This window comes from Linepithema humile, chromosome 4, assembly GCF_040581485.1.
Source record: "Linepithema humile isolate Giens D197 chromosome 4, Lhum_UNIL_v1.0, whole genome shotgun sequence".
In the NCBI taxonomy this organism is placed as follows: domain Eukaryota; kingdom Metazoa; phylum Arthropoda; class Insecta; order Hymenoptera; family Formicidae; genus Linepithema; species Linepithema humile.
Genome location: NC_090131.1, coordinates 16,227,133 through 16,246,876, shown reverse-complemented (window position 1 = coordinate 16,246,876; position 19,744 = coordinate 16,227,133). Strand labels below are relative to the sequence as shown.

At 38.7% G+C, this 19,744-nt stretch overlaps 2 protein-coding genes and 1 long non-coding RNA gene across 7 annotated transcripts in view; 2 read left to right on the top strand and 1 right to left on the bottom strand.

The window, feature by feature from the left end:
• kn (EBF transcription factor knot) overlaps nucleotides 1-1,948 on the bottom strand; it is a 75,331-nt gene extending 73,383 nt beyond the window's left edge. For 3 of the 5 annotated variants that reach the window (XM_067353308.1, XM_067353309.1, XM_012367123.2), the window contains exon 1: nucleotides 882-1,947. In XM_067353308.1, the coding sequence (XP_067209409.1) occupies nucleotides 882-952 (71 nt within the window). In that variant the 5' untranslated portion in view covers nucleotides 953-1,947. Of the gene's footprint in view, nucleotides 1-881 lie in introns of all 5 variants that reach the window. The other 2 variants (XM_012367124.2, XM_012367125.2) reach the window with 1 other exon arrangement.
• Nucleotides 1-19,744, top strand: part of LOC105672112 (glutamine amidotransferase-like class 1 domain-containing protein 3, mitochondrial) — a 159,940-nt gene that overhangs the window by 100,797 nt on the left and 39,399 nt on the right. The gene's annotated exons all lie outside the window — the stretch shown is intronic.
• Nucleotides 11,450-19,730, top strand: LOC136999611 (uncharacterized). Its single transcript, XR_010889932.1, has 2 exons — nucleotides 11,450-11,849; nucleotides 13,489-19,730. It is a non-coding gene; the product is annotated as an uncharacterized lncRNA (long non-coding RNA).

The window sequence follows — 19,744 nt, the reverse complement described above, 5'->3', positions numbered from 1 at the left end:
TTATTTATTTTTTAACAAATTTATAATTTGCATATTTGTGCAAAATTAGTTTTTATTAAGCACTTACAGTAATAAAAATTGTTACAATTTTAGTGAATATCAAGTTGCTAATATTGTACAGGGATATAACTCGTCGTGCGATCCGACGGCAAACGTTATAGTGCAGCACAAACATATTTTTGATTCCTATATTAAAGATAAATACATTTTTACATTTTGACGTTCGCATGCTTTGTTAAATTATTTGATTAGATTGAATTAAAAACAAACGGAGCAATCTTAACGTTATATAATAAATATTTTTTCTTATTGTTAAATAATGATGATGATTGATGAAGTACTGACACGTCACAAGTTTTGAAAATACTTTATATCCGGTTTTTTTAGAATATAGCATTTTATAAAATATAGAAAATAGCATTCTACAAGATAAAGATAGAAACTTGGTTGGAAGTTTTATTGCGTAATGCGATAAATTTACTCGCTAGCAAAAATATTGTGTAAAATATTTTTATTTTCTTTCTTTCAAATTATTGTCATTACATTTACAAATAAATTATGTCATTGTTTCATGTGCGATTCGAAAATTATATAGTTAAACAAAACAACTTTCATTCGTTCACGCATGTCACACATAAAATTTCTTGAAATAATGTAGATGTATCTTCGATAAACTGATCATTATATTCCGATAACAAATTTAAACAGAAAAAAAGGAACTTCTCGGAAACTACTATTCAGCGAGATATATTCTCTCGACAATATCTATACTAATTTTATCTAATCGCTGATAGATAATGATTTCACATATCTCATACACCAACTGCTCTCCGTCAAACGTTCAAAGATTTACGATAACATATATTTTTGTGTGTACTCACGTTCCGTTGTCGGTGAGAGCGGGCTGCGGCCAAGCACGTGGCACAGGTTCCTCCTTCAGTATTTGCCTCATATCTTGAGGCGCGAAAACCAGCGGTGCCCGTGGATGATGATGAGGTGGCGGAGGCGGCGGTGCCACACTCGCGCCGTACAGCTTACGTCCCCAGTGCCCCTCGAGCTCGACGGGGCTTCCACCCCCCGTGGTGGCCCCGGTACCACCCCCGGCGCCGAGTCCGAGCCATGGCGACCCCCCAGCACCCACGATCGTGGAGCTGGGCAGGAGACTGCTCCACTCGTCGGACCGCGTGGTGAGGCCGTAAGGACTCTCTTGGGGCAACAGGCTTCCTTCTTCGCGTTGCCACTCTTTGCAGGAACCTTCGTCGCCCCCTCGATTACCCCTTCGCGCCTCTGCGAGAGACTCCACCGGTTGTCTCTCCGTCAAAGCGGATGCGCGCGGTGCCACGTTTCTTTAGGATCGTGCATGAATCGTTATCACTGATACGCCAGCGGCCGGTAGCCCGTGGCGGTGCATGAATGTCCGCTCACCACTGACGGGGTGTCGCGTCGTTCCGGGCTGCACCGTCAAGTCGGGCGCACCGACCGCGTGCCGGTGCACATGCGTCCGAAAGTGCGTGCCACGAGTTCGCGTCTCACAATGCACTGTTCTCACTTGCCCGCGCGAATTTGTGTCTCTCGTACTCTGCGTCGGTGGAATGTTCGCGGGTTTTTATCACTGCTGTATCACACTCTCTATGCGACGTACCGCGTGTCTGAAGTGGACCTCGTGGCGAAAGTCATCGGCTGCCTTTTGAACGCGCTTTCCCCAGAGACGTCTTCGTAACTGCTCCTTCGAGATCGTTCTGTGATTCCTATACCCGGTAGTGATGTTTGGAACACGAACGTGTACGGTGGTAATCTGAGCACTTGCCGGCGGTACCCTGGTGCGTATTATCGTCGCCGCCAAAACGTCGCAGGCATGTCTCGTGACCAGCGGAGAGGTCCTTCGAGGTCCCCAGTCGCACGTTGCTTCCCGTTACGGCGCCGCTTGTCGAATGTGTCAGGACCAGCACTAGCGGTGCGCCAGCAAGTCCCAGTAGGGTCGGACCTCGAGTATCGTGGTGGGCGCGGCCACGAGCGATACGGCGCAGCAACCAGTCCGTTCACATAGTCGTGCCCATTTCGTAGAATTCACCAATCCACTGCGATCCACCCGACCAATGGATGGAGCCGTTTGCGCTTCCACCGACGCCCATCTCGGATTCCAAGAATTGTGGCGCCGCGACGGCGACGTTACGAGGCTGCTTATTCCGGCGCGAGCCGTAGCACGCATAAGGTCGATGCTGCGACGCTCTGTCTCGCTAGGTATATATACAAAAGTTATAGAAATTAATTATTTGAAAAATGTTGAAAAACTGCATTTTCTGTCGTCTAAATGAACATTTTTTGCAATCTCTTAATTTTCTTCTCGATGCGACATTTATTTTTCTTAAAATAATTACCGTATTCTTCAACAAGCATATTTGCGAACCATCTTGTCGCATTCTCGATATATTATTTTTAACGTTAAACATTATAGGTAGATGTGAATAGTTGTACATAAAGTTTTTATTATTGTAATGCAACATTTTTGATGAGTTTTTCGCAGTTGTATAACTTACAGTTTCTTAAAAAAATAATTTTTTAAATATACTTTTCCGCTTTTTATATACTTTTTATGCCAAATAATTTAAATATTAAAAGCATCAAGAAATTAAATTACATGCAATGAGCAAATTGCCGGAATAAGCAGATCGTGTAAACTAAAGTTGATATTGATATATTGAAATTTGCTTCAACAAATTGATCATTAATATTTTATACATATATTTATCAGTTCTTGTTTTTTTTAGAAAAAAGCAATTAATTAATTTTCAGATATGATACGCGTGATAAAAATGTTGAATCATTATTCACCTGAAATGTTTTATGTTTCAAGAAATATTTGTAAAGATAATACAATTTTATCTTAATTTAATTTTTTTGAAAAGTTTAAACTTATCATAAACTTATAAGATCAACGACAAAAATGTTGAGCATTGCTAAGTAATCGAGTATATAAATCTTGAGTCGAATGGCAGTTGGGTCGAAAAAGTAATTATAGAATTTGTTTGAATAAATTTATGTGATGGAGGGAATAAAGGCAATCGCGAAGTTGGAAGGGAAAGAAGAAAGAAGAAACTCGCAGTGTTTCGCAATCTTCTTACTAGTGTAAGACGCGAAGAAAATCGCGTTCTTCCCGAAATCTTATTCGAGCAATTTACGTCGGAGAGCCACTGCTTCGAGGGTGTGGGGCCTATCAAGTGGAGATAATGTGTTCTGTGCCGGGTAATTTGGCTCTTTTCCCTTTTTTTCCACTTCAACCGTCTTGAATCTACTTCTTTGACTGTTTTGCATTTGCAAACATTTCTAAATATTCTCTTCTAGCTATCTGTCGTGCTACGTACTAATTTTAATCGTGTGCAACCCAAGAGTGATATCAATACGCTACACATTATCATAAAACAAGTAATCGCAATTGGTAGAAAAATTTTCAGTACTAAATTGAAATCAAAATATTCGTATATTCGTATATTTGTTAACACTAGTGTGAAATCAAATTCAGCAGTGAATAATTACGAAAGCTACGTAACTTATACCTATTATATACAAAGTGTCAAGGGTTGCCGATTAATGTTTATCACACGGCAAGATAATGAAGCTTAATGAGGGTCTGCAGGCATCATTACGAAACACTCGACATGCGCGCGTGCCAAACCGGTTTCAATCTCTTTTTTTTCTGAAGTCTCTCTTTCAGCGTCGTGATTCATGAGATCCCTCTCAGCTGCCCAACGGCCTGTAACATTGCCACCTTATGGCAATGAGGCGACTCTGGAGTATGAGAAGCCATTTAGAAATGGAAGTGATACTGTTTGCTCTGTTATGCTTCGGTCCTTAAAAAAAGAATCGTTTTAATTTGCAAAAAACTGTTGGAATTGAATTCGAAATATTACGCGTCTTTCAATAAAATCATTTTTAATATATCTTATAAAAATTTGCTTCCTTACCGCAATAAGTTTTTTAATATAAGTATCGATAGTATTGATCTAGAAAAGATGGATGGATATCGAATAATAAATAGATCTTACGCACTTCTTAAATATTCTACTAATCCAATAGCGAGCGGTGTCGACGCACCTAAATGTCCCAATGATGTCAAATGAACATCACCGCACCGGTCAAATCCAATTACCAATTGGAAGGGTCGTGTGATACAGTATTGCTACGGTTTGCGTAGGTATACCCTCTAGTTAGCTTACCTTCTAAGCCTATTATTCGGCTATGATAATATTTCGATTCTGGTTTTCTTGTTTATTCCAGAACTTGTCCCTGCATATGCCCGTTTAAGGGGACGTGCCTGCGGATAAAACTGTCAACAGGATTTTCGATTCAATTGCCAAACTTGGTAGTCCGTGTATCAATAGTTAACAAAATATATCGTATGTCGGGTAAAAAGACTATCGATAAGAAATTGAGAATTATTGAAAACTATTATCTAACGATCATTTATTTTCTATATAATTTTTGATTGTACAGTTTTATTAATTAATACAATCACATAAAATATTATCCTTTTAAAATAAAAATAATAATAAATGCATTACTGATTTTCTCGAAATACTTTCAACGGTATAAGAATGCTGCTTAAATTTCTATTATTGAAAATCTATATCTGTCAGGCTTTGGAAACAGCATGAATTTGGAGTTGGGTCGATGATTCTGCAAAATCTAAAATAGGCGGGCGTGTTAGCGTATTGAACCGCACTTGCCCTACCGTAATAGTATCCGTAGGTGCACCCCACTGACAGCGAGACATCAAGGTACCACTACTACATCATGGGACGGCAGGAAGGGTCCTGCCGAAGAGAGCTCGACATATGTGACGCTCATATGGGGTAGCATCCCTCAGGCTCGCGAATTCGGAACATGTGCGGAGTAGAAGTGTCTAGAATTCTATGATAAAGTTTGTTTGCACTTGCACTTGCGATTCGTGAAGTGATCTTCTGATTATTTTCGTCTATATCAAATCGAGACGTCCCACCTGTCAACCGTTCTAATTGCACACATTCGGCAAAAGATTGGTTGACAACACGAAGCGAGACGAGAGCTCTTCGCTGTGTAGTATTCTTTTGTTATGTTGCTTAATCATAATGCTTAAACATATTGCTTTAAAGCGGTCGAGCATTTTCGAACGGTTGTCTAAATCTGGAAGCATTTTCAGCATAAAATTTTCAATACAAAACGCAGTTATTTAATTAACAGCGATATCGTGATAATATAATTACGTATTTCTGTATGCTATTAAAAGATTTGAATTTCAGGTGTTTAATTAGTGCTCTCGGAATAAATCTAAATCAGAGAGACCTCATCTCTCGGGAAGATCTCTCGTATATCTCTCACAAAAAGGCGCCGCTAAAAACCACATAGTGCATTCGCATTGTGTTTGCCGGTGCTCTCTCGAGTTCAGCATTTGGTATGACAATACCGCTGATCAACGCGCATCGATGCGTGATTATAATGATAATACCGCCTCCTGTTTCGCAGGGGGGTGAGCGCGGGTGTGTGCGCGGTGGCCCCTGAGGGGCGCTCGAGTTTTTCGGGTAAAGTTTTTCCTACGCAGATGCGCCACCGGACGGGGCTATTTATTAGCACGGCCGTCCTGTTCGTGCGTTCCATTCAAAAGGCCTGGACAACAGGTTGCCGCGTCAACGTCATTAGCCGTTGCGTTTTTGTTCCACGGTCCATTGGGGTTTACCTCTATGCCGATAAGAGCCTCGTACGTTGGTCGTTAATCCTTTTCTCGGCGAGATAAGCTGTAAGGCGTGATTCCGAGTGGAAAACGACGCCTTTACCGTCGCGTCCACCGAACGGATTTTCGAGCCCCGAGATTTTTATTACGTTTTCGGTCCGTGTAGAAAGTTGCTCGCGTCGTGCAATCGCATCCGACGCAAGATTAACGAAAAAGTAACGAACTGTCTGCATTATAAAAATTTTTTATGCCTCATGAAACTTCCGTGTGTACACATAACGGGCGAAACTTGGAGAGATCACCTTATGATTTATTCCGCGTACTCGCATCGTCATGGTGGCCGTAACCACCACTAAACTTCGTCTACCCGAATCGAGGACGCGTCTGTTTCCATAAACCACATTATTTTTATATCCAGGGATCTACGTTTCTGAATTAGTGATAAGCAAGGATGGTCACTCGATATGTTGCTGACCGTCCGTACGACCCCTATGATGTATCCAGCGGATAGAACCTAGCGAATCGCAATAACGATTTCTCCATCCGTTGCCAATAATATGAGGGATTTGTTTCACTTTCCCCGTAACAAATTACGCTTGTCACATTTCGCACGCTGATGCACTTTGTCAAATTCGTTTCACGCGAATAGAATGAAATCTTCCCGAATGCTCGCCTTTTCAAGATACCTCCGAAACTTATCGGAATTATTTCGCACGCTTGTTGCGCGGTTAATTGTTAATTCTGAGGAAGCTAAGCGCATCGTAAAGCTTATGTCTCACTGGAGATTCTAGGAGAGGGTGATCAACATCACCGCTAAGTACTACGAATTACCGCCGACCCTGTATATCGTTGGTTTCATCGGTGATTCGCGGGAGGGTCGACAACATTCGTGCGTACGGTCGTTAGCCGATCGTTTTGGGGATGGACACGGGAAATTCGGCCAGTTAGCCAAAGCGTAACGATGCATCCAAGTCGAGAAATCGTTTCGGCGAGAGGCGATAGCGCAATTCGTGGAGGGTGCGCCGTCGAAGATAGGATACCCTCGAGAGCTGTAGCGGTACACGACTTCGACCTGTGCGTGCTCGTCAAGGGTTACCGTATCCGAAAATGTTACTTATTTTGCGGAGACTGCCTACCGTAATGATGGGGCGAATTGCCGTCGCGTCAAAAATATTCTTCTCAGATGTTAAAGCAGATTTTTTGCAATATAATTACAAATAACTAAACTATGAAGATGAGATTTTGGAAAAGCGTGTAACTGTAACGATCTCGTTGCTGTAATAGTTAGCGCGGTAACGGTGTGCAATTGTTATTAACAATATAATTGTTCTAGGCAATATGCATAAGTGATTATCAAAAATTCGTAAACTGATTGACTTGATGTATCATTGTGAGCTGGGGACGATATCGGATCAATTCTCGTTATTGTAGTAGAAATGGCCATATGTTTCCGTTAATTAATTCCGACACGCTACGCGCGTCTCGATTTCCCGCTAATGACTTAAATGAATTACCTGGCTGACCCGCGGACCCGGCTACCACTCTGCTCTATCGGGTTTGGCTCGCGTGCACGCGTGCATCGCATGAACTTTTCAGACCTGTGCGTCGGGTTCGAACGGGGGAAAATTTTGCGGGAGACACGAGGCCACGCTGCCAAACGTAGCTAAGCCACGCACGAAGTGGACAAGGAAAACGGCACGAGCACGCGGAAAGGGTGGGGAAAGGGGAAACGTAGAAGCGAAACGGAGGTTTCCACCGTCGTCGACGGGATGTGTATCCACTGGATTGCGGCCTCGTTCGAGAATCCTCGTGGGAGGCCGCCATCTTGTACGTTCTCCTACGTTGGTATCCGCTGCTCGCCAGCCCGATGTCCTGCCGCCCCTTTGCATAAACTTAGGAACGGACGATGACGTCAGGGGGCAAAGACATTCGTGTCCTGGCCATTCTATCGATTTGTTATGTGCATCGTAGAAAGCGAATTTAATGAAACGTCGGATTACGCTGCGCTCGAAGATGCTTGTTGTGCATATCTTCTATTAAATTTTCAAACTTAGAAACGTCGCGCGCGTATATTTCGATAGAAAATAAATATATATTAATTTCATTACGCAAGAAATTAAATCCGAAATCAAGTTGAGTTGAACGTTACAAGTGCCATTAATGCGGTAAACACGTGTTTGTCCCATTTCTTTTACAGAGAAGAATTACGGCAGCTAAATTATGTTCATTGTATACACGATGTTTAATGTATTAGAGCAAATGAGATTCTTTCTTCCATTGTGTGTGCGCCGTATACAATGTGTACATTTTATCGGCTTTAATTGGATGCTACCGCATATTCCCGGTTAATTAATACGAAAAATTGCCAATGTTAATAACGCATGCATTACCTGTTTCGTACGGTCTGTTGCATCGACACACGGACCGATGCACCGCGTAGGGTCACTTGACCCGGGGTTCATATAGAGTGGGTGATATTAGCGTATTTTGTTGTAATTACCGAGCAGTCATTCGCGCTAACTGCGCCGCGATTCTCATTCGAAGGCTTTATATCATACGGACGAATTTCCGTCCCGCTCCTTTGAAACATTTATCGCGACGCCGCAGCGAAATTTATGATTATTACAGCGGCATTGTCGATTTTTCGTTACACGAGCGAAAAAAAGGGCTTTTATTCCCGCGATGACACTTTTCACGATATTCGTTTCGGCTTCACGGTTAGTTAGCCGATACTCGAATCAGCGATTCGATTAAACTGCGCAGAATCACTTCTTCCATTTGAGAACCCCGCCGAGGGCAGGTAAATAACGAATTGAAAATCAATGGTATTACGAGATTATGCGTTTATTGGTAAAGAGCTAGCAGAGTTACCGATGCCCAGAGCAGTAATATCGAGTAATTGCGTAAACGCACCCGTATCCCACTGCGTAGCCTCTCCCTCTAATAAAATCCCGTGAATACGTCCGCCCTTTCGTATCCGTGTTGCTAACGGTGGTGTTTAAAATAATTATTGTGGCTCTTTTTTACCGTACTTTCGACGATTGCTTATTATCGAATATTGATTAAAAAAAAAAAACTAGAGGTAGAAGAAATTAAATTTATATAACGTTACCTTTTAAATTAAAATTAATTAAAATTTTCTTCTATATACTCACATTATGTAAATATACATTTTTGTACCTTTTTTTAACAAACATTTTAATTTCAATATTGCGATATTTATCAAAGAATGACAATGCAGACGTTACAATAAGAAGAGTGTATGCTAGCAGCGTTATATCAAGTCACAATGTATCAATCTAAATCATCGTTTAAATGACAATCATATGCGCTATAAATTATGAGCCAGCCGTAACGTAATATCTCAGTGCAATCCCAACCGTAATGAAACTGCCATTTCTTATGGCGGGGCTACGTGTCAGGGTCTTATCCAACAACGTTCTCGCAATATTAGCCGCGGCAGGATGTGTGTATTTCGCACATTAACGTGTTTGCACAGGACTGATTCTGGATCCAGGCGCGACACATTGCGTGCAATATCCACTGTTTGTTTCACGCTGGCTTGATTCGGCTCGCCTCGCTTCCATGTTTTCTCTGTAAATCCATTATTACACCGACGGCTTTCGAAACGTCGCGTAAACACCGCTATCACTCATTTAAAATTATTCGTTTGTTCTGCGCGCTATGATCTTCATATAAATTTCGGTCGGCGATAATTAAATTATATTGTTTTAACATTGGCAAACAAACGAGTTAAATATCGCGACGTGCTGAAATATTATAAAATAGAGTGATTGAGAAATGATCGCAACATGATAAATGGTATTGAAAATATTATTCGTGAAATCGTAACGAAAAGATCGAGACGGAGGACTGGCTATCTGGCACTGATCTTCATAATCTCTCACTCTCTTGTGGTGTAATTATACACACAGGAATAAGGGTAAAACCAGCAGCAAGGGTGGATACGTCAGCTGGTCGTCGCTGGTTCGTTCGACGGATAGCGGTAATTCCGTCACGTCGTAAAGGTTGGTTTTTATCGCCTCTGCCCTGCACGCCCATCCACCAAGATCCTTTGGTTCTAGCTAGACGCGAAGGCATTCCGTGTTTCCCCGTGTATCCTCGCGTTCGCTTTACCGGCCCCGCGTCTTACACATGTGCCGCTTGATTGTTCAGGTTTTATTATCACTCGCTGCTCCCCGAGTCCTCGTTCATTCGAAGCTGTGTATATCACCCGCTGCGGAAACGACTTGCTATCGTCGAACACGATGTCGGAAGTTAATTGACCGGTGGTTTATTTTTTCAGTATCCAAGCACGATATCGCTTCGAAATGTTAAAAATTTGAAAACTTGAATTTCATAGCGTAAAAAACACAGCAGATTGCAGTTAGATTGCCAGCTGAATATGAATGTCAGCTCTTCCGCGTTTGGAATTAATGCCTTTAACAAAGATTTTATTCTGAATGTTACATTTTACACTTTATTTAATCATTTATGCTCAATTGTTTCCAAAATTGCAATAATTTTTAATATCTTTAAAATAATCCGAATTAAGAGAAAAATGTACGTATCAATGCACGTTCTTTTTTTATTTGAAATAAACATACGAATAAGAGCGTATTGTAAGGTGCGTGTTTGTGAATACGGCGCCTCGCGCGTTTGCATCGCGGATGCATACGCACCCCATTTTCGCCCCATGGCAAATGGAATTAGCGGGCGGTTTAGTTCGGCGGAGTCGCGAAATAGAGGTTGCATTTTTACGGGCGTATTAATACAGCCGGAAACGTACTATGATCGGGCTTGTAATGCAGCCCTAGGGGCCCGTGTGATATGATACATTTGCTTCGCATACAGGACAGCGAGCGAGCGAGCGAGCGCGACGGAAGAGGTGAGCGCGAGCAGGGCGGCGAAGAGGGACGAAACGAGAGGGACCGAGAGGAACGGTGCGGCGGTGCGCTTCACGTACAAGCGTGCTTGCATTTCATAACAAGGTACAAACACGCGGAAACGCGAGCAACAGCGTCACGGGGGTATTTCGCCGATAGTACTTGTCCGTACCTATCGAGGCGGTATTCAACCAATTATGTCTGTTTATTGTCAAACGCTCAGTTTGTTTGCGCGTCTACAGTGCCGGAGTGCGTTGCAACATTGTCCATTTTGAAAGATTTAGTTATTCTGACACAAATATATGGTTATTTCAAGAATACACGAAAATCAAGGTGATTCAAAAATTCTTCCATTCTTTTAATGAGACTAGAACAATACAGGCGCGCGCTACGCGCGCGCACTTATTATAATAATTTAATAATTACGAAATCTAAATATTTTAATAAAATTTTTTTTATTTTAAATAACCGTCAAAATAATCTTCGCTATCAAACTATCAAACTGTCAGAATAATCGCGATAACCAATCAGCGTCGCGGAAAAGCGTCAACAATACTTTCGATACATTCGAGTATCGATCTTTTATGCCTTTTTTAAGAGTGGAAATTATGAAATCTAAATATTAAAAAAAAATTTTTTTTAATTTTAAATAACCGTCAAAATAACCTTTGCTCTCAAATTATCAAACTGTCAGAATAATCGAGATAACCAATCAGCGTCGCGGAAAAGCGTCAACAATACTTTTGATACATTCGACTATCGACTTCTCATGCCTTTTTTAAGAATGGATATATACAAGAAAAAGTTTTATTTTTTTTTTATTTAAAGTAAAATATTATATTTTAGAAAGTCTAAAGATAAATCACTTGTCATTTCCTCGAATATTTGCCAAATGATCTTCGCCTCGGATCAGAGCGTAGGCAATGTCACGCGGCGTTGATGTTTCCAAACAAGCATCACGAACATATATAACCGGATCAATTGCAGAAATTGCTCACTGAACATTTCTTCTGCCAGGTGCCTCGGCGGACATTCGATGTCGCGCCCGAGAGGGGCACAATAGCCGTCCGATCGAGTTGGCCAGGACAATAGTACTTGATACGAAGGCAACGAAATGTCACCGACTATGAATTAGCGCCGTGGTCGACTCGATCAGGGGTCCGAGGATACGAAAGGGGTTTTGGAAAGGGGTGACAAACGGCATAGAGACGGAATTCTTCTTGCGCAGTCGGGTGCAGATGCGTTCTCTAAAACACATGGTATGCAGTTCGTGGTAACCCACTCGTTCTGGTTTTGTCGACGTGATGATTTATGTGCTGTCAAATCGACATTATAACTGTCGACAACCAGCACTAAAGAAGAATTCGCAGGCTTAAGAAGTAAAGTCCCAAAGTAATCCGAGACGCCTAAAATTTTGTAGTTGAAATATAATAACGGATGGTTCCTTTTGTAAAAGTTTTGCTACCTGATTATCTACACTGATGAGCATGAACATTATTTTTGTAGGCATTCTTGTCATCATTCTTTGAAGTAATATCAACAAGCAATTTTTTACATTACTTGTTCATATTACTTCAAAGAATGATGACAAGAATGCCTAACAATGTCCCAAAGTAATCCGAGATGCTTATGGTAAAAATTTTATGGTAGAAATATAATAACAGATGGTTAGAAATATAATAACAGATGATATAATAACAATATCAACAAGCAATTCTTTACATTATTTGTTCATATTACTTCAAAGAATGATGACAAGAATGCCTAACGAGCGCGCCAAGGAAGAATTCGTAGGCTTAAGTAGTCCCAAAGTAATCCGAGATGCTTATAGTAAAAATTTTATGGTAGATATATAATAACAGATGGTCCTTTTTCTTTTACTACCTGATTATCTATGTTGATAAGCATAAAAATCATTTTTGTAGGCATTCTTGTCATCATTCTTTGAAGTAATATGAACAAATAATGTAAAGAATTGCTTGTTGATATTGTTATTATATCATCTGTTATTATATTTCTAACCATCTGTTATTATATTTCTACCATAAAATTTTTACCATAAGCATCTCGGATTACTTTGGGACTACTTAAGCCTGCGAATTCTTCTTTGGCGCGCTCGTTATCGACAGTTGTAATACCGATTTGACAGCACATAAATCAATAGTTTTAATTATAGTTATAATTTTAATTATAGCAATTATATGCTATAATTAATAAGTTTCGCTAGAATTAGTAGAATCTGTATGGCTTCTATTTTTTATTGAAAATTGCAACAGAATTTAGAAATCAAGTCTATTTAAAAAATAAACACCACATATATTGCACAATATAAAAATTAAATATATTGACTATAACTTGAACAATTAGCACATGAAAGAAAACATTAAAAAAAGATCAATCATATTTTTATTCCAAAATATTTCAGAAAAAAATTATTATATAACAAAGAAAACACAGAAAATTGTATTTCATTCTTGGTATATTATTTAATATATTCGGGATGTTCTAAACCGGGCGTTCACTGTTTCAGCTTAGTCCCAGCTTAGCCACTTGCGCCCTGATATTTTTTCTCTCGTGACGCTTCATCCTTCCTTTCAAATTTCTTTCTTACTTTAATTCATATATTCTGATTCTCGAATAATGAGATCGATGTATGCATTTTTCGTACACTTCAGCATCTTGAATCTGAGATCAGTTACATTTTAATGTCTCAATGCAGACGAATCAAGTTTCTATACGAAACATTAAAAATTTCGCACTAACAACCAGCGATGCTCGGCAAGCCTCTTCATATTGATATGATTTTATTACACGAGTCTATTCCTCATATGGAATTTCTCTTATATTATTTAATAATTTATGATTGAAATATTGCACACTAATGTTTTCGGTGCAAAGATGAATCACGGAAAATCTGCGCTGACGACAAGCGTTTACCCGAATACTCGGAAGGTAGCTATCCGCAGACGAACACATGGTCGATGGTTACGGTGAGTGAATACGGCACCCTCTGTTTGGATTATGGACTCGTAGCTGCGCTGGTGTCTATAAACAGAGAGGTGCGGAAGAGAAGAGGAACGGCAGAGACAAGCTTTCCAACCGCTATGACAGATTGAGAGAGAAAGCTGTCGTCCTTTGGTGACCAACGAGGCGTTTCGATGCCTATAACCCATACAGAGGACAAAGGCTCTTTCCCTCGCTCTCTCGTCTATGTGCCGCGGTACCCCTCTTGCTCTGTAGCGTATTACCTCAACGAGGCGGACATCTTTATCATTTATGTAAACTGTCTCTCGATAATGAGACAGCGTTACACAATGAGCCACCTGTTAAAAAAGCAAACGCTAATATATCCTCGTCTCGTAATATTGCTTTTACCTGAGAATCTCTTGCGCGTGATTTGTTTGCTTCTTGCAATAATCGCATTTCGTTCCTAATATTATAGACTTTAAACAAAGATATTAATTATTATCAATACGATTATTTTAACACAATTATTGTTTAAATTTGGGGATGCAAGGTAGAAAAATTTTAAAACTAAATTTTATATACATAGTATACAATTATACATTATTAATATAATTAAAATATAATTAAAATTGCAGAAATATTTTTTCTGCGAATGGTGAATACAACTGAAAACGATATCTTATGCAAAATATAATAAAAATGACTATATACTTTCATATCGTATATGCATAAAAGTAAAAGGACCATATAAGATATTCGCAGTGCTGTTACGAACGACGGTCGTTCAGATACGGGGATAACAATGCTTCCAGGCCAAAATGCACGTTAGAGACACCTAACTGCCATCTCTTATTGAAACATCATATCTGCTTACCTATATGGAAACGACCACTAACACTTATCCATAAAGAGAATATCTCCGACATGGTATTATCCCTCGTTTCGACAACGCAAAATGATGATTTTGTTCTTTTCACTTTCAACAACGTGAGATGATTATACTGTTTCAAACTCTGAGTGCATTGAACATCAATTGTATTATATCTGTAAATTTTATATCACACAGTTTGTCTCAATTAAATGTATCTATATTACTTAAATTAAATTATTAATACTTTCTGAAAATAAAGGTATTTAATTCACGATAAATGAGATCGAAAAAGTGACGAATTCTTTTTTAATAATAATATATTTCATAAAGTAAAGTAGACATTACTTTTGTTCGAGTTAAATAGATATGTTCGAGACAGCAAAAGTCTCAATAATTACGTCTATCAATCTTTAGCAATCACAGATATTTAAATAAAGTCTTGTTGTGCAATAGAGAGAAACGGTTAATTGGTAAACCCATACGTCCACGAAAATCGAGCCACTTGCTTCAATTGCAAACAGATGTGGTCATCGCGAGCAAACTCCCCTCTCCTTCCGCAATACATACACCCTTCTCTGTCATTTTCGCGGCTATCTCTCAAACTTGTTTAACAGAGAGATACTGCATCCACTTTGAGGGGCAACAGAGCCATCAGTGAGGGTGCCACCGGTATCCGCAGGGAGCATCAGATTTTAGACCGCAGTAGAACGGACAAGTGCATACTTTCTCCATTATAAACGTGCCTCCCGGCTTTACTTTCGAGTGCAACGAGCCATAAAGACCGCGTCATATGTGCATTTCCTATTTACTGCTTTTGATCGGCACATCGATCTCTGACACTTTACTTCTTTTCCGTAGCATTATAGTACCGCTGTGTGTTTTTCATACACACGCTGTTTCTTCCTTTTTCAACACTATTTTTGTCTGAAATTTATTATCTCTCGTTGTTGCAATACCTTTCGAAGGATCGCGCAACAGTTAATATGCTTGCATCGTTGCAAGTTATAAATTAGCCATGCATCGAAAATTGTTAACTCACATATAACGCTTATTGCTCTCGCGGGAATCTATTTAGCAATATGAAAATGTTTATTGACCACCGTTAATAACGATATGTTATGTGATATGTGATATGGAATTAAATTTTGAACAAATTAGCGATACATATCTCTTTTTTACCGAAAATGTTAATTATCATGCTTTTCACTGAGATGTTATTTTCTCAAAGTTGGTAAAAGGCGGCTGTGTGCTATCATTGCTTGAATTTAAATTAATTCTCTTAACATCGTGTGGACCGGCTAATCCACAGAAACATTTCACGTGGAAATTTGTGCGAACTCTTTGTTTAATGCTTGTTCAAATAATCTTCTGGCGCGATTCCGACAAAAAAGAGACCGATCAAATGAAAAAAGAAAGAGAAAAAAGAAAGAGAAATGCAACGAGAATAGGATTTTGCAAGTCATCTAGTCGTAAGACGGAAGTGAAATGAATACAAATGACATTTGGGTCACCTGCATAAATTCCTTCATAATTGGAAGATCTTTTATTCCAAGAATTATCTGCCGTTGAACGTTCTGAGAAGTTCTCGCTTGTGCTCCTGTGCCCCTTTGCTGGCTTTTCTACGAAAAGCGAATAAATTGTGGTCAGGAACTAGTTACAAGGTGCGATGGATGAAGAAATGGATTTTTTTCTCCCGAAAGATCGGCAACTTCTTTACAACTAAAACAGCTAAGTAATGTTGCTTTGTGCGCACGGTGTTCAAACGTCAATGGTTGCTAATTCCCTTGTACTTTTATTAACAAATTTATTTTGAAAACGTGCGACTACATTATGTACCACAGTTTGACTTCTCTAAGAAGGAAAAATGTATTATATGTCCGTAACAAATCAGCAATTTTAACACTTTCCGTTTGGTTTCTTATTACTAAAATGGGCGGAGATTGAAGATTAAAATTTCTTCTTTGAAAGATCCGTTGCGCTAGATTTTGTTAAAAAGATCACTTTCCCGGAATAAATTTAGGGTAACCATTAAGACCATTAAGCCTTTCACTAACTTTCGGTTGTTACTAATCGCCTGCGAATATTGTTATTGTAACTAGTTTTTATGTAATAAGTTAAAAATTATTATTATTAATTAATTATTATAATAAAATAAAAATAAAGTAAATTTTTAAATAAGAAATTTATTTTATTTTTACTTTACTTGCTACGATTTATTCTTTTGCCAGCGATAATAAATAGGCTTTTTTCAAATAATTATTAATCAAACATGAAATTTAACTCTGGCGATGCATTTCGTAGAATAGTCTCTCGGGTTTTGATAAATTTTCAGGCATGCTTGCCTGGATGATTGGGGGGAAAGGGCGTATAAATAAATCTTATCGTGATCTCGACTTTTAGCATATTTCGCCAATTAAAATACCCGGCGACGTTTTACGAGCTGGCGTAAGCCAGTCTCTCACTTCGTTTATGTTCCCAATGGTGTCCTTGTTTCGTGCTACGCGAGGTGAATTTACCTCGTTGCTTTAAATGCAAATCTGGCATCGGTGGAGGAATCTACCTTCAGCAATATCAGGCGATAATATTCAGATGGTTTGTTATTTGATTGTTATCGATTTCGATAAAAAATTATTAAAAGTGGAAATGTAAACATGTGATTTAATAGTTCAAAATAATCGAAGTAAAATAATGAATTATATGATTGTGCAAGTATTAGAACAATAAAAATTAAATGTTGCTAAAAAAAAGACAATAGATTTATTAGATTTCATCGTTTTAATAAGTTTAGTACCTGAAGATAGATAGAAATCCCTCAAGAGACACCGATAATTAAAAGTGAATCACTTGAAGAAAATTACATTATCGCAGATAATTATTTTTGTCATGAAAAAAAATTAAGTTTTTGCATATATAAGTAAAATTTATTACTTTTTTTTCTTTATCAATATTTAATTATTTTTAATAGTGACAATTTATATATTGTTATTAATTTAAATTATATGTATTACATTTATTTTAAATTATTTTAGACGTAAATCTGTGATTTTTTATTAGATTCTCTTTAACGCACCCTTTAAATGTATAACGCTTTATCAGAAAAATTTTATATCTACTTTCTCACATAAAGTTGCTTAAAAAAGATATGTATTGCGCAAACTTGCTCAAAAGACGCGAATCAAACTTAAAACACTGCTGGAAGGCATTCGGCATATCGTCACCGACATTTAAGCAGGATACAGTGAGAGACGTGAAGAGAGAGAGAACCGTCTTCAAAAGTCCAACCCGAGCCACGGTGCGACCTATCCGTAAGAGGGTGGAGGAACGCTTCCAGAGCGTGGTTTAGGGTAGATAGGGGCGAAAGTCACTGCACAGCCCCTGTGGGGGCCACTAGCCGGCTTCGTGCCTTCGTCGCGACTTCAGGAACTCCTGTTGCCGACTCTGCTGAAAGCTGTACACCCGGAGAACTAGCGGTGCGGGCTGGTGGGGCGGGGAAAAGTGGACAGCATTTTGTGAAAAGATAGAACGCTGCGACCATCTGTCGTAAATCCCAATTTTTCATAGATATTTCTAAAAAATTCGCACGAATAATGTGACTCGAGTGTATGTGTCATTTTTTCGGATCAATAATCATTTGCGGTGACAACTTTTACGAGATAATATGCTGAAATTGAAATGTACGTTGTAACATAAAATCTTGGTAATCGTATTCGCGTGTTTGCTGTACAACGTTAAGAGAAGTTGCTCGTCCCCGAGGTGCTTGAATTTCTCTCTCCGCCTATAGACGCATCTGTTGCCCTATCTCTCTCTTTGTACGGCTGTCGGTATCGCGCGAGAGTGCCATGGGTGTTAAACTTTATTAATATCCTTATCAAAAACAGCGACGTGGATAGCTGCGGTAGTTGCAGTTCGCGGGATTCGGAAGTTCCGCCGCTCCTCTGTTCGAGGATAGTTCCTGGGGTTTCTCCCGTGGGCGCCGTGGCCGGCCGTTGGGTTTGCGAGCCCTGAAGGACTCGTCCGTATCTCTGGCAAACTATCGTTCGGGACGTGTACAAGAGGCGGGATAGCGGTCGACGTAGTTATATACTGCTTCGTGCGTATACCTTCGTCGAGATCTGGAGCGAATTAAAGTTCCGCAAAAGAAGTCTGTAACTGCTGAGTGGCAATTTTAAAATTACAAGTTGTGAACTGAAGCGACTTCCCATTTAATATATTGCGCGTGTATCTATATTTATTTACAATATATGCATCTATTTTATAATAAAACTCGGCAAATATTTTCCGAGTGATTATATATTAATAATGTATATAAATTATGAACTTTGCTATAATATATAGCATGAATCACAAAGATAATATCAATTATTTTTTTAATTAAATAGAGAGAATAATATAATTAAATAGGTTAAATATTTATTGTTGTTATTTTGTTTGAAATTGTTTAAATAATTTAATTAAATGATTAAATTGGTTTCTAAAGAGAAGAGATAAAGTTTAATAATCTGCAGATTTTTAAATAATCTTTATGAACTGTGAAGCAAATCAACGTTTTAAAAAAGTTAATTGCTTACATCCAATTATATCTTGTTTTGAATATACGGTAGTCTCCGCGGGCGCCTCAGACTCTGATCTTGTTATGCATATGAAAGAGAATTTCTCAACTGAATTATCGACTAAAATTTAATATGAAAAAATCTGATAAACCGACATAAGAAAACATTTCTAATTTTTCACAATTTTTATAAAAATACATTCTTTATCCGTATTATTAGTTACATATAATTAAATATTTTATCTTTTGTATGATAAATTAACATAGAATTATAGGTTTTTTTTTCATTTAACATAAGAGTTCATACACTACTCCACAAAAAATAGGAACCACTTTTCGAACATACAAAATTGTAATTGTACGCATCATACGCATCGCGCGTATTAATGGCGCGCAATCTTACAATCAGCCGTTCAATCGCACTATTCTACCGCGTTGAGACGTTCAAGCGCTTATAATTAACCAATTTTTAAACTGCATTAACTCGGCGAAAAATTATCGTAAACAAAAAATAAAAAAGGCATTTTAAAGCTTGAAGCTTTACGTGCTTTAGGCCGTTTTCTAAAAACTTTTTATCTTAACATTTGTAAGCCCGATAAAAAAATACATACTTTTTACACTCTGTAGCTTGATAAAAGAATTTTTCTTGAAAAATTTATATCAAGTGTCGAGTTAATCCGCAACTTTAAAACCAATTGGCAAATTTCAGCGGTATGAAAGTTGTTCAATTTTGCGAGTGTTTGAAAAGTGTTGCTTATTTTTTATGG